The 16087-nt window shown below is 37.8% G+C and overlaps 1 protein-coding gene across 1 annotated transcript; it reads right to left on the reverse strand.

Moving 5' to 3' along the window:
• Positions 1-339: 339 nt before the first annotated feature.
• Positions 340-1281, reverse strand: LOC101651552 (olfactory receptor 51V1-like). Its single transcript, XM_004717500.2, has one exon. It carries the CDS (start codon positions 1276-1278, stop codon positions 340-342), a length of 939 nt encoding a protein of 312 aa, XP_004717557.1. The 5' UTR covers positions 1279-1281.
• Positions 1282-16087: the final 14806 nt, after the last annotated feature.

The raw sequence follows: 16087 nt of genomic DNA on the forward strand, positions 1-16087 counted from the left end.
AATGACTAAAATAATGATTGATCTTTTACTAAAAACTTTCAGATTGTCATTAGCCAAATAGTTTTTTCCATAAAACACAGAATTTTCCATGGGAATACATAGGAATTATTAGCACGCTTGCCTCAAGAATTCTCTGCACAATGAGTGCATATTTTCTGGTTCTTAATGTGGATTACAATATTTTTTCAATCAATTTAACTGATTTATGAAACTAAAGGAAAAGATACACTATACTATCATATATTAAATATAATGTCTATTTAAAGAAGTAAACTTATTTACCAACTGAATTAGACTCAAACTATTCTTTTAAATCTAGTCAAATTTATCTTAGGGAATTTAAATACCATTCAAGTAGAACAACCTCTGTATTTTCCTTCGTATCTGCTGAGTCTTGATACTATAAATAATAGGGTTCATCAAAGGAGGAAAAAGGATATAGATGTTTCCCATGAGAGCATGAACCAAAGGTGAAAGGTGTTTCCCAAAGCGATGAACCATAGTCAGACCAGTAATCGGAATGTAGAAAACCAAAACTGCACAGATGTGAGATGCACATGCCTGTAAGGACTTGATCCTCTCTTCCCTGGATGCAATGGCTAAGACCGTATGCAGGATCATGCTGTAGGAGATAAATATGAGAACTGAATCCAACAAGACAGTACTGATTACCAGAAACAGGGCATAGATGCTATTGAAACGAATGTCTGAACAAGCCATTCTAATTAAGTCTTGATGTAGGCAGAAGGAGTGAGAAAGAATGTGGGGTCGGCAATAGTTTAAGAACTTCAGGCGAATGATGACCGGAGGTATGAGTAAAGAACTTCTACCTAAAATAGCAATCCCAATTTTCATGATTTTGTCATTTGTTAGGATAGAAGAATAGCGCAGGGGGTTGCAAATAGCAATGTAGCGGTCAAAGGACATAGCAAGAAGGACAGAGGATTCCATGAAGGATAGACCGTGGATGAAGTAGGACTGTGCAATGCAGAAATCCAAGCTGATTTCTTCAAGGAGCCCCAACAGTATTCCCAGCACCGTGGGCACTGTGGACAAGCCCATGCACAGGTCAGTCAGGGCCAGCATGGCCAAGAAGTAGAACATGGGCTCGTGCAAACTCGGCTCAGTTCTGATCACATGAAGCACCATGCAGTTTCCCAGGAACACCATGGCATAGATGGAGGAGAAAGGGATGGCGAGCCAGACGTAGTCACCTCCTAGGCTGGGAAAACCAGTCAGAACAAAGTTGGGATCACTGAGGTTAGAGATGGAGATCATGGATGCTACTAGAAAAATGAAATATTCCTGGGGAGATATAGTCAGTTGGATGAATTCCTGATTCTCAAATACCTAATAGTGATTTTCTGCTTTTCAGAATAAATAAAAAAATGCAATATCCTTTAGTGCCATGATCTCAAAAATTATAGGGTTTTTGTATCCCTTAATTGATTATCTTTTGGGGAAAAAATCTATAGTCTAGGCATAACATTTCTAGTATTAGTGAGTAATGCCCAGAAAGCAGAGTGTTTTATACAGAAACAATAACAGTAATGGGCACTTGGGATTTTAATATGAAAGTACCCTTATGGGAGTCTCTGATAATTCTTGAAAGAAAGCACTGTGTGATCACAGGGATTCATTGCTGTCATAAATGTAGTCCATTAGGGACTATGAGTAGATGGGTTAATTTCTCTTGGTTACAACCGTTCCTTCTACCACCCCCAATGGGTCACAAGTCCCAAAGGAAACAAGTGGCAAATATAACTTTGAAGATCACAAAATGCACCAAGGAAAAACTTAATGAACTAAATTAAATTACAATGTTTTTCATATGCCACCTTATTAAACTTCTCTTTAATCTAGGGACCTTTAGAAATTGTACTGTTTCCCCTCTTTATTTTTGTGTTTCTCTAGGTATTGTAAAAGAATTATATTCACATTATCAAAATATTTCAGTACATAAGATGGCATAAATAGTGTGCATTTTAAATTATCCATTTTCAAACAATTGCTTTATTGTTTATTAATTGAAGTATCAAAATGTATTGATGATCAGTTTTATTTATGACTTTATTTAACTATTTAAAATAAAGTTCAAATAAGTTCAAAATAAGATCAAATAAGTTCTCTGAGAATACTACATATTTTGTATTATCGCAGTAGTGGGAATTATAGACTAGTCTGTGTTCTCTCAGCTGCAAAGTTAGGTACACTACCACATGCCCTCAGCATTACATCATACTAAGTAGTTTAAAACAATATTACACAAATTGATTTGCTAAGAAAATCTGTGAATTAGCTGTATTTTAAAGAATAATCCTGGGACTTCAGAATGCAATTGCAATTCCACAGAAGACCACCAAAATAATTAGTTTACATGGATAACTAAAAAAAAATTCTAAGACTGTAATCACTTTTGTTTATAAGAAGTACAATATTTACAAATATAAGAAAATACTTAAATTATACAAACACCTAGAGAGCATTTGAAGTATACCACTGAACACTGAACATGTAATGTGGGATTGGGAGTTAATGAATAAGACAAATATGCATAAAAATGTTCTAATGAAATCACAAATTTCATGTGCTTTTTAAATTTTTCCAAAGTTCCAATAAAAAATGGTATTGATTAATCTAATGAGTTTTCCGCAATAAAGCAAGGAATGTCATTGAGTAACTACCCCCAACATGACAATCCAGGCTAGGAGAGAAATGACATGTTTTCATTTCTATAAAGGCTTGTCTAGCCTCCAAGGGAAAGACCTGCATTTTTGTCTCAAGATTTTTTATTCGTGTGCCTAACATAAAATTAATTATATTTTGATGCAACTATTTTCAACATTCACTATCTTTTGAAAGTGTCTTATAAACATTTTATAACTGAATGACGTGCCACCACGATGCGCCAAACCAGCAGGGCAACGTAACACATGGAGAAATCCATAAAAAGACTGGACTGTAGCGCCGGCCCAAATCAGAACCAGCCTGACTCCCACCATGGAAGGGTGTGCCATAGAGAATGACACTAGACCTTCTGGTGGGGGAAAGGGAATGACCTACCATACCCAGACACAAGCAGAAGCAAATGAAGGGGAGGAAGGGAGTGGAGCACACCCTGGCCCACTAAGCCCTGAAGAGAGTAGCCCCACTCAGAGCAGTCAATATACAGAGAGAAACATATGGCTGGCCCCATTATGAGCAGTGACTTCCCTCACTGACCCATAGCCCTACATGGGGTAACACTGGATACAGTGTGGGATTTGTGGCCGAGCTGACCCCAATACACTGAGGCAAACACTAAGGGCATGCAATAAAACAGCAAGGGGAGCAGAGAAAGGAAGTCCCAAGGGAGTGGTCCCCCAAACAGACTTTAGGGCCAGGACTTGGCTCCCCATTAGACCCCACCAGAAAACACTCCTAATGGTCAGAGCTTGAACTATTACAGGCTTTTCTTTTTGTTGTTGTTGTTGTTTTTCATGTTGTGTGTTATTGGGGTTTTTTTGTTGCTGTCATTGTTTTGATTTTCTGTGTTGCTTTATTTAATGCTGTCTTGCTTTCATGTGCATATTATTATCTCTGCAGGTCTATCTAAATAAGCTAGGCTGGATAATAAATAATGTGGAAAAGGTTCTGGAGGGGACATGAGAGAGAGGGTGGCGAGGGACAGGAAGTGGTGTTAACCAACCCAGGGACAAAGGAACAACAGTGATTCAAAACCAGTGGTGATGAGTGTGTAGGAGGTCTGGTAGGGAGTGATCAAGGGCAATGTAACCGAGATGAATTTCTGAAACCCAAATGAAGCCTGAGCATGATAGTGGGACAAGAGGAAAGGAAAAGGAAATAGAGGAAAGAACTAGGAGGCAAAGGGCATGTATAGAGGTCTAAATACAAGCATGCACATATGGAAATGTATTTATCTATGATGATGGGGAAATAGATCTATGCACATATATTTATAGGTTTAGTAGTAAGGTAGCAGATGGACATTGGGCCTCCACTCAAGTACTCCCTCAATACAAGAACACTTTGTTCAATTAAACTGGCATTCCATGATGCTGACCCTCCTGACACGATCACTGAAGAAAAATGTGTGCATAAGCAAGTGTGTTGAAGAAAGCTGATGGTGCCTGGATATCAAAAGATATAGCATCTGGGGTCTTAAAAGTGGCCATCCAGCTCAGAAGTAAAACAAAGCCCACACCAGCCTGTGTAGCCTTGAGGTGTTGAAGGGATCAGGTATCAGACATCAAAGGACAAAAAAATCATCATTGTGTGCTTACCTTCCCAACATGAACGCTGAAGACAAATGTGTGCATAAGGAAGTGTGATGAAGAAGGCTGATGGTACCCACTTATTGAGAGATATAGCATCTGGGTCCTTAAAGGCTTGAAGGTACACAAGCAGCCATCTAGCCCAGAAGCAACAAAGCCCACACAGAAGAAGCACACCTGCCTGTGTGATCATGAGGTGTTGAAGGGATCAAGTATCAAGCACCAAAGAACAAAAAAATCATATCATTGTGAATGAGGAGGAGTGCGGGGTGGGGACCCAAGGTCCATCTTTAGACAATTGGACATCCCTTTGCAGAGGGGTCTTGGGGAGGAGACGAGCCAGACAGGGTGCAGTGTAGTAACAATGAAACACACAACTTTCCTCTAGTTCTTAAATGCTTCCTCCCGCTCACACACACACTATCATGATCCCAATTCCACCTTACAAACCTGGTTAGGCCAGAGGATGTACACTGGTGCAGATAGGAACTGGAAACACAAGGAATCCAGGATAGATGAACCTCTGAAGACCAGTGGTGAGAATGGCGATACCAGGAGGGTGGAGGGAAGGTGGGGTAGAAAGTGGGAACTGATTATAAGGATCTACCTATAACCTCCTCCCGGGGGATGGACAACAGAAATGTGGGTGAAGGGAAATGTTGGGCAGTGTAAAATATGATAAAATAATAATTTATGAATTATCAAGGGTTTATGAGGGAGTGGGGAATGGGTAGGGAGGGAATAAATGAGGAGCTGATACCAAGGGCTCAAGTGAACAGCAAATGTTTTGAGAATGATGATGGCAACAAATGGAAAAATGTGCTTGACACAATGGTTGTATGTTTGTGATAAGAGTTGTATGAACTCCCAATAAAATGATTTAAAAACCCAACTAATAAAGTCTTTATTCATTAAAAAAAAATAAGATCATAAAGATTTTCATTCCCAATTAACCAATTTCAAATGTCATCTACACAGAACAATCGGTAATTTGGAGAGATACTAATATTTAGTGAGTAGATAAATTAAGACAAAAAGTGAAACTAAATCTTAGTGTTCTAACCTCTTTTTAAATATCAAGTGTATTGGTGTCACTGAAAAAAATCCATTGAATGCATTATAATTTGAATATATATGCAAGTAAAATAAAAATATAAGAAAGCATCACTTTAAACAATACTTCAGGGGCAAAGCAATCAGTTGCTCAGGGACATTATTTATTTATTTCCGTTATCTATGCTCATGATTTTGGTTTTGTCTTTCTCTATCTCTTGAACTAACATCCCAAATAAATATGACAAATAGGGGTATACATATAAAAAATGAATTATTAAACCCTAGTGGTGTAGTACATTATGTGTTGAAGGATTAGCTGCAAGGTAAACGGTTTGAAACCACTAGCTTTCCTATGGAAGAAAAAGGAGGATTTCTACTCCCGTAAAAATAAATATCACTGTAAAGGTGGGCGAGTGCAGAGTGGAGACTCAAAGCCCATTGGTGAGCAACTGAACACCCCCTTACTGAGGGGCTCTGGGGAGGAGACGAGCCAATCAGGGTGCAAGGTAACAACAGTGAAACATATAACTTTCCCCTAGCTCTTTAATGCTTCCTATCCCCCACTATCATGATCCCAATTCTACCTTACAAATCTGGCTGGACCAGAGGATGTAAATTGGTACGGATAGCAACTGGAAACACAGGGAATCCAGTATAGATGACTCCTTCAGGATCCGTGGTGAGAGGGGTGATGCTTGGAGAGTGAAGGGAATGTGGGGTAGAAAGAGTGAACCAATTACAAGAATCTAAGTACTGCCTCCTCACTGGGGGATGGACCGCAGAGAAGAGGGCAAAGGGAAACATCGGACAGGGTAACTTATGACAAAACTATAATAATTTATGAACTATGAAGGGTTCATGAAGGAGGGGGGAGTGGGGCGGGAAGGGGAAAATGGGCAACTGATATTAGGGGCTAGAGTGGGAGGCAAATGTTTTGAGAATGATGAGGGCAACAAATGTGCATATGTGCTTGACACAAGGGATGTATGTATGGATTGTGATGAGAATTGTATGAGCCCCCAATAAAATAATTTAAAAAAATAAAAATAAACAGTCTTAGAAACCCACAGGATCAGTTCTACTCTCACCTGTAGAGTCGTGAAGAGTCAAAAAACTGCTTGACAGCACTGAGGGTTTTTTTCATTTGGAGGCCTTTATTTTAAAACAAATTTGACATAAAATTGTATATAAATCTAACGCTGATAGTTCTGATTGAACACTTACAGAATTTCAATATAAATGCTGAGTGATGAAGATAATTTTATAGGAGGTAGTGACTATAGCCTACTGATTTTGCCAACTGGTGGCAAATGATATTACTGAGAATTTGTAGCGCTCGATTTTCGTCTTCTTTTCATTGGAAATGCCACTTGGATAGCACGTTCCACTTTGCTCTTTGACATGTGCCAGACTTGTTCACATTCTATGCGGTTGCCCAAAGTAATGGTAGCTCCTTAAAGATAGAAAGTAGCATTACTATTGCAGTAATCTGCTCATGTTTTAGATTAGGTTTCTCATGAAGAGTCATACATAGTCTCATGTTTTATATAACACTCTGTAGTGTTTTTGCTATTGATATTTCCTTTTCTTTAAATTCCAATGGTGATCAATGACCTCCATAATGCTAAAATCCAGAGTATTATTTTTGAGATATTCCATACTTACACTTGTATTTTTTAAACTCTTCTCATTTAACTTTAAGGCATTATTTTCTCCTAGAGGTATCTACAGAACTCTAACTTTTTAAACTCCTTCTGATCCTTTGGAAAAATCACTGGTGCAGTTTTGCTTTGTCTTATAGGGTTGCCATGAGCTAGAATTGACCCCATGGCAATGAGTTTATTTATTGATTGATTGATTTTGATTCTTTACTTGGTAAAATTAACTTCATATTTTCAATCTATGCCTAGTCGTTACTGGCCATCTTCTGAGTTGCCTTAACTGAAGTGTCCTCTTGAACATAATGTTCCTCTTTAGCAGCCTATGAAGTTTTCAAACTATCTTGCATGGACATGTATGAATAATACTGGAGAGGAATGTTGATGTTTTGTTATTATACTCAGTATCTTTCTTTTGGTGTATATATATGGCATTCAATAAATAATCTATTATTTGAAATTACTCTATTTTACTACTTTCAGTGAACTTGTGAGTTCATCATTGACATAAGATATTTTAAAGGGTGTGATAGACAGGGTTCTCTAGAGAGATAAAACCAAATTGCTGATAATTTAATATATTTATTTATAAAGATAATTAGATATATAACAAAAAATGAACTGTTAAATCATATACAGATAAATATATAATACAAGAAATGAACAGGTAAATTATAAAGCACTACAAATGGCTCAGTGCAACTCACTCCCGTGAGAGAGTTGTGAGAGACTAGCAGTCCTTCAAGTCCAGTCTGCTGCCAGATCTTCCTCTATTTATAGAGAGAGCTAGGCTATGTCAGCACAGCAGCCAATCACAAGGCAGGTCACCAACTGTCAGCCAGGTCACCATCCACCAGTCCCAGCTCCAGAGATGTTTTAAAGGGACCTCAACTTACAGCAACACAGTCCACAGGCTAGGTGTCCCACAGGTGGTTTAGCATTTAAATTGAGGCACAGAACAAGCAAGGCAGCTGCATACTGGTCCCATGATCAAAGAGTGAGAGACAAGAAAGGCGAGGCTCACCAAGCCATTTATCTCTCTGCCCTTCAGTTAATCCCACTTGCGTTTATAGCCCAGGCTGGCACAATAAACTATCTCAAAGGTTATTTCTGCAGGAGGACACTTTACAGGAAACTCTTGGCAATTCTATGTAGATTTTACAGAAGAATCAATGAGTTTGAATTATTGAGAAGAATATTGAAAGGATCACGGTCTTACAGAGAAACAAACAATTCTGTCTTGGCTGAAATATAACCAGAAAGCTCCTTAGAAGTAAGATGGCAACACTTTATCTCCTATTTTTTGGACAAGTCCTTAGGAGTGCCCAATCTCGGGAAAAAGCCTTCATGCCAGGTAAGACAGGATCAGCGAAAAACAGGAGGGCCCTCCATGAGATAGACAGACACGATGGCCATAACAATGGGCTCAAACATAGGAACAACTGTAAGACTGGTGCAGGGCCAGGCAGTGTTTCTCTCTGTTATACATAGCGATCCCATGTGTTGTAACTGACTAGACAGCACCTAACAAGACCACCACCTTACACTTAATGCTATATGCCTGCATTCTCATACAGTATACAGCCTAGTTTTAGAATTCCATGTACTAATGTTTCCATAGCAACTCTGGAAGTGTAGTGGTTATTTATTGGTTGCTAACCAAAGATCAGAAGTTCGAAACCAGCCAATCCTCGGGAGAAAATTAAAGTATGGCAAGTGAAAAGGTTCATAATCACAAAGGAGCCTGATGCTGTCACTTTACTGAAAAAGTGAGGTACAAACAATCAGGAACAATAAGTAGTCATAAAAATAACTGAATTTATCCAAAGTTTTACTACAAATTCCTCTGCTTATGCTGGATCAGTGCTCCCCAACCATCAGAAGCCCAGAGAAATAAATATCAATTACCTATCAGTTCACCAAAAATATTTAAAATAAACAAACCAACAAACATCTCACTGTCATCAGAGGAAAACAGTATTTGACTGCAGAGTGTCATAGTGCCAAAGTATAAGTGATTTTTGCAAAAGACAATAGCAGAAATAATATAACTTTATGAAAAATATCTTCATCCCACTAGAAACTAAGAAATACTCTACCTTTTTCTATAAGACAGCAATAACTATATCGATCATATTCTGGTACTTCAAGGTATTATAAAGAAAAAGTTTTTTACAATCTTTTGAAGACATGAAAGAGCTTAGAAATCAATGTTATACTATTTTGCAATAAATAAGAACATTTTACTGTCATTGAGGTTGCTTATATGTAAAGCTAGTATGTTGGTCAGGTTTGGTGTTAACTTGATTGGGCTAGAATTCTCTGGTTTATTAGGTGAGGACACCCCAATAATGTAGTCTACCGTAATATAATCAACTGCATGATGGGATCTGAGTGCACCCATGCAGCTGTGTGAAGATTAAGGTGAAGTGCTATCACTTAATCAGGACACAGACAATATAATTGGAAAAAAATTTAATCAGAGATGTGGCTTACTCCTTTACCAGTCACTGTGGGAATGTTTATCTCTTGATGTTGGCCTCTGTCCATACAGTACTTGTCTCCTCAATTTCCAGTTCTTTGGACTTAAGTCATATTGCCCGATGACTGGGGGAGCTATCAAAAACCTGCCATCCTTCCTACTGACCTTGAATTCATTTGACTCTACAACCTCATTTCTGACCTGCTGACCTTGGGTTCAATGACCGCAGTCTCCACCAGCCTGGGGCTGGTTTGTTTCGTGATTGTGTTCTCTATGTTTTGTATTTGAAATCCAGGCTAGGTAAATCTATAGAGATAGTAAATGTATTAATAATTATGGAGCATAACAGGGAGGTAGTGAGGCAATGAGAGCTGACAGTAACTACAAGAAAGACTGGATTGTCATGATGATTGCACAACTCTTCTTAATATAGTTGAACTATTGATGTTATATGCCAATAAAAATATAATTTATCTACAAAGATATAAATATATACCTCTCTTTCAGTATGGGTGTAGGTATATATATACATACATACATACGCACACACACATCTACCCTGGTGGTGTAGTAGATTGGCATTGGGCTGCATCTGCCTTGTCAGCAGTTTGAAACCACCATCAGCTCTGCCAGAGAAAGAAAGACTGGAATGTCTATTCCTATAAACAATTACAGTCTAAGAAAACCAGGGTGGGTCACTGTGAGTCAGCATTGACTTTCTGATAGCGGGTGATATATGTATATATGGAGGGAGAGAGCGATTGCTTCAGAATGCTATAGAGACTGTTTATTGGGGATTACAAATAGGTCAACGTAATAATTTTTTTCAAAGGATCCCAGATAATCATTGTGGTTTATAATGAAGATGTTTTAAGGAAATTGAAAAATGCATTGTTGAGAAAAATTTCAGAAAGTTGCAATGGGGGTTTCTTTTTTCCCTTCCTGGCACTGCAACAGTGCATTCTTCAAATGCAGCAAGAGCTATCCTACAAGAACTTCAACCCACTGCTCCAAGAATTGAATGCAACATGCTGGCATGGAGTAGGGAACCAGTGGAGAGGCCTGAGGGTCTGGCCCTAATCCCAACTACATGAACACATGCCCCTCCCCCCAGAAGAATTTATTTCAGAGGACAGCACTGAAGCTGCAGCTCTGGGAGAGGGACATGTCTGATTGGAGCACATGGGAACAAATGAAGGTGGAGGAAGAGAGAGTGGGGCACATCTTGGCCGACCAAGCCTTGAAGATTATATTCCCACTCAGAGCAGCCAAACCACAGAGAGGACCACATGGCTGGCCCCACTATGAGACACAACATCCCTCACTGACCCATAGCCCTACCGGGGACAACACTGGAGACCCAGTGTGGGAATTCTGCCCAATTTGATCCCACCACACCAAGGCAAAACACTAAAGGCGTGCAACAGAACAGCAAGGGGAACAGAGCAAGAAGTCCCCAAGGAATACCAAAAGTAGACTTTGGGGCTGGAGCTTGGCACCCCATCAGACTCCACCAGAAAACACTCCTAAAGGCCAACAAACTGTCCTTGAACTTACTACAGGCTTTTCTTTCTTGTAAAAAAAAAAAAAAAAGAATTTTGTTGGAAAATGTTGTCCCATCTACCCTACAGTCCTCATCTTCACCTTTTAGATTTTGTTTTTGTTCTTCAAACTTAAGAAACATTTAAATTGGACACAATTTGACCCTCTAACTTAAGAGAGCCATACTGCCCACCCTACCATTTGGGTGCAGTGTGAACTGAAGGGAAGATAATTCTTTGGGAAAGTTTAGATAGAAATGCTTCATTTATCAGACATTAAAGACCCAGAACAAAAAGTCATATCCATGTGAATGAGGGGGAGTGCAGAGTGGAGACCCAAAGCCCATCTGTAGACAATTGGACTCTCCTTACAGAAGGGTCACAAGGAAAACATAAGCCAGTCAAGGTGCAGTGTAGCACTGATAAAACATACAATTTTCATCTAGTTCTTTAATGCTTCCTCCCTCTCCCCCACTATCTTGAGCTCAATTCTACCTTACAAATCCGCTGGACCAGAGCACATACACTGGTACAAATAAGAACTGGAAACATGGAATCCAGGACAGACAAACTCTTCAGGACCAAAAGAATTATTTCTTGACTTTCCCTCTAGTCCCAGTAATAGTGGGCCCTGAAATAGTAGACCATTGAGACAGGGATTAGAATGACCATGTACAATCTCTACAAATATGTATATTTGACTGATATCTCCCAAGCATTCTTCCTTCTCTTCTAGCTCTATTTAATCCTACAGAGATGAGATGGAAGGATTAGAAAAATGTGTCCAAAAAATGATACTGAGGGCTCAAGTAGAAAGAAAATGTTTTCAAAACAATGATGCCAACAAATGTACAAAGTGCTGGACACAATGGATGGATGGATTTTGAAAAGAGCTGTATGAGACTCCAATAAAATGATTAAAACACAAGAAATGCTGCCTTTGAAAATGTGTAGCGTACATGGAACTTGTGGTGAGAAATGATAGCTTCCCTTTATGACAATGTTTAATGAAGGTTTCTATGATTTAGTAGCAATATGTTTTTACTTACTTTCCTATATTCATTTTCTACATATGCAGAAGAGACTTTAGTTCTTGGGTACACACTCTATTTCCATTATTTTTCACCTTTCTTAGTTTCATTATTAGTCTCTGTGAACATTAAAATTGTGTCTTAATAGTGATGCTAACTTTTCTCTCCATTTACTCGAAACCAATCAAAATAAGGAAATATAATATTCTATGATATGTGAGAGAATTTTTGAAAATTTTATTATTAATTCAGCTTTTTAAAAGTAATATTTCTATTTTATTTTTTAAAGTTTGGTAAAGTATAAGGATGCATATAAATGGTAATTATAAAATTACATGTAATTCCATTAAAAATAATTATCACATGAAAATGTTATTTCTAACTTTTAAAAATATACAATTCTATATACCATTTTACAACATAGCATTCAAAAATATGCTTTCAGCATTTTCTAGTTTGTAAGCATGATCCAATTGGGTCAATCCATCCCAATAAGGGTCTGCCACCTTTTTACTTGCTCTCTGGTTTACCAAATATGATTGCTGTTCTTTTCCCGGGACTGGTTTTTCATGATATAGTGCCCAAAGTAGGAGAGACACCCAAACACACAACTCTTATCACACTCCATACAAACATCATTGTTAATTCAGTTTTGAACGACTGTCCATAACTTCAATTTCTTCAACAAAAACTCTCTTGGGTACAGATAGGAACAAGAGTCATTGACCTAAAAAAAAAGTGATTAACCTTGGGGATTGGCGCCCAGGGGTATGGGATGAGGTGGTGTCAAATATTACATTGTGTGGATTTGGAAAGATAATCCACCACTCTTTCAATTCCTCAAGAGAATTGCATCACAGCCAGGCTCCATGGCTGATACTGCATTTGTCTTACATTTGCCTTGTCGGAAAGAATTTGCCAAGAAAATCCATGCCTTGTCACTCTAGCATATAAGTAAATGCAAATAAGAATGTTGGAAAAGTGGCATAGTCTGTAATATAACAGTGTTCTGATATCCGGGAAGAACAACGTGTAGAAATAGCCTAAGGAAAATATGGATAGTGGTACCCCAAAACGTGCACAAGGAGTCACTCTGAATAGTAATCCTTTCAAAACTGTAAACGTAGCTGTCTGGATTTGAGCAAGAATGTGCGGAATATAAGCAAGCAACAGTGACCTTCAGATTCAGGTGAGTATATAATGCTGAGATAAAAACAGAAGAGGCTTATAGATTAACAAACATTTTTCTTAGACTACCTTTTCACGTGCTAATAGTTATGCAGATATAAACACGGTGACAAAACAAGTGGCTTTTTATCTCTATTAAATGTTGTGCATTCTTTGTATTAAAAAGATCTGGGAAAAACGAAGTGCTAGGTTTATGGAGCCCAAACCAACTCATTGCCATAGAGCCAGCGCCAACTCATCCGGACTCTGTAGGACGGAGTAGAAATGCCCCTCTGCGTTTCTGAGACGCTACATCTTAAAGGGAGGAGAAAGCCTCATCTTTTGTCTCCAATTTAAAGGGAGTTGATATTTATTTGCTCTTCATCAGTGGATCTTGGACTCAGCAGGATTGTCAGGGGTGAACATAAAGAATGAGTAGAAAGAGTACCACAGAGAGAAACACATTGTCCATGTTTTTATGTCAACAAACTAAAGGGAATCAGGCATTTTGAGGTACAAGGAAAAACAAGATTTAGTGTTTTATATAACAAAAATAAAAAGATGTTCTTTAAGGGGAAAGTAGCAAGCACGACACAGATATGAACTGAAAAACAACCCTTGAAAGTTCGTTTTCCTGGTTAATAGAAGATTATGTTTACTTTAGTCCCCCAGAAAAGTGAACTTGAAGTTGGACAGCAAAAGGATTATTGCAGAGCCTTGAAATTTTATAGTAGGGATGTACTATAAATTAAAAAGAAAGAAAAAAATGTTAACAGGAGTAATCCGAATTTCTGGTATAACATGTATTAAAACTTGAAGCATATTTTGCCACCCTGGAAAGAACAAGTACATAAAAACACAGATGGCACAAGTTTGGTGAAAGTCGTTGGACAAACAAATTAAAAAGTCAGTTTCCAAAGAAGAAGGAAAGGAGGAGGATTATAAATCAAAACATAGGATATAAATCAAAAATTAGGAAAAATAACCTGGCAGAGGAGAAGAAAATCTCTTGATGCTGGGTTTAAGAGAGGGCGATGAGAGTTTAGTGTGTGTAACATGGTGACCAATATTTTATAGCTGAAAGAAGAAAACTTTATTTTCCTGGTATATTTAAAGATTTATGCTATGGCATAGCCATAAAAATGAGTCAAGATTAAAATAACAATTTTTTTCAATATCCTCTAGTATATTTCAGATATTTTTTAATTTTTATATTATCAGCTATATTGATGATCGACAAAAATAATTTTGATTAATGCAAGTAAATGCCATGTATACATCGGTAAGTATATTCTTTGCTAATAAAATATTGAGACTAGTGTTTTTATCCTTTTACCTTTTATTGTGATTTGGCTTTAAGTTTAGAGAGAAACTAATTTTCCATTAAACATCTTGCTGTTCCATGACATTAATCACAAGCCCCACAAAGTAGCGGAGCTCTCCCTACTTACCAAAATCCACCCTTCCTCCATATCTTTCCCTGCTTTCTGAGCTTTATCGCTGGAAAGACACAGTCCCTTTCAGTCTGGTGGTTGATTCTTTCAAGTCATTCATACCTCCCTGAGGTTTCCATACAGTTCAGTTCAGAGTTTGAAGGGGTAAAAAGTGCAGTAGTCTTTGAGGTTCCAGTGGTATTTACCAGAACAGTAAGCCTTATACTTTTTATTGTTTTAAGTTTTTTTCCACATTTTTTTTTTCAATTGTAACCACAGCCTTCTATTCTAATCCCTTTCAGAATGAGAGGCAGTGGTAGCAGGGTACCATCACCTGGTTTCAGGGTTCTGGAGGCTGAGCTTTAGGATGTCCACTAGTCCTTTGAACTGTTTTATGCATCTTTGATTTTCTCCACTCTTCTTTTCACTGACTAGAAAAAGACCTCTAGTCAGTGGCCAGTGGCCAGTGACACTTTATATGGCCACTCGCCCACTGTGATCACCTCAGTGGCTACTCATTAAATTACGTTGTAGAATGTGTTCTTTGTGAACTATGTTTCTGAGCCCCTCGATCCCACTGCTCATTCACTCAAGAACATAGGGTATGGTTAGCAAGTGGTATTAGAATATTTTACTTTACAAATAGTCATTGTGAATAACCTTTTAATCCATTGTTCTTTAAAACGCAAATATGTCAACACAAAATTCATAGAAATAAAATTTCTATGGTTTAACTCATGCAAAAAAATTTAGCCATTTATAATATTTTTGCTATATACTGTAACCAATTTTATTTGTATTGTTTGTATTTAAAATACATGATTTACCTAGTGCACTGAGAGAATATTTTCCTAGGATTCACTACTGGGCTACGATGTTTGAAATATCCTGGTTGAAGTTCTATATTATACCTATAAAAGCTGACATATACATTCAGCTTCTCAGAGTCTTTATAACTTGATAAATACCCTAAGATAGCATGTAATTTTCTTTTCATGAATTCCTAGTGGACTGGGAGCATGAAAGAGTATTTCTTAAGTAATAAAGAAAAAAAACATAGATAACTGAGTAAGCTGCAGAAACTATGAGAAAACTAAACTGATATTCAACAGCATGTTTTCAATAAACAGACATAAATGCCTACACACCAATTGTTAGAAGGTTTTATTTTCATGTTGAACCAAGTGTGAGTTTGTATGTACTTACATTGAGAGAGAGGAAATGAAGAAGCATGAGAATGAGATAAGGCATCAAGATGCAGAAAAACACATGAGGTGAACCACTCTGGGAGCTGTTCTGCATCCATGTAAATGTTAGATAAAATACCCTTCAAAGTGACGTTAACCTCTTTAACTTAATACATTTCCATCAATCTAGGTTTTTCAAAAAGGTAACAGAGGAGAGAAGACCAGCACTGAAGCACCAGCTGCTCTCTCTCCATCATT

The sequence above is a fragment of the Echinops telfairi genome, unplaced genomic scaffold (genome assembly GCF_000313985.2).
Source record: "Echinops telfairi isolate 266 unplaced genomic scaffold, ASM31398v2 ScPeMD7_41;HRSCAF=154, whole genome shotgun sequence".
Taxonomy (NCBI): domain Eukaryota; kingdom Metazoa; phylum Chordata; class Mammalia; order Afrosoricida; family Tenrecidae; genus Echinops; species Echinops telfairi.

Excerpts from the sequence above, each read along its gene's own strand:
- LOC101651552 (XM_004717500.2), bottom strand. The coding sequence starts at position 1,278 with ATGATCTCCATCTCTAACCTCAGTGATCCCAACTTTGTTCTGACTGGT.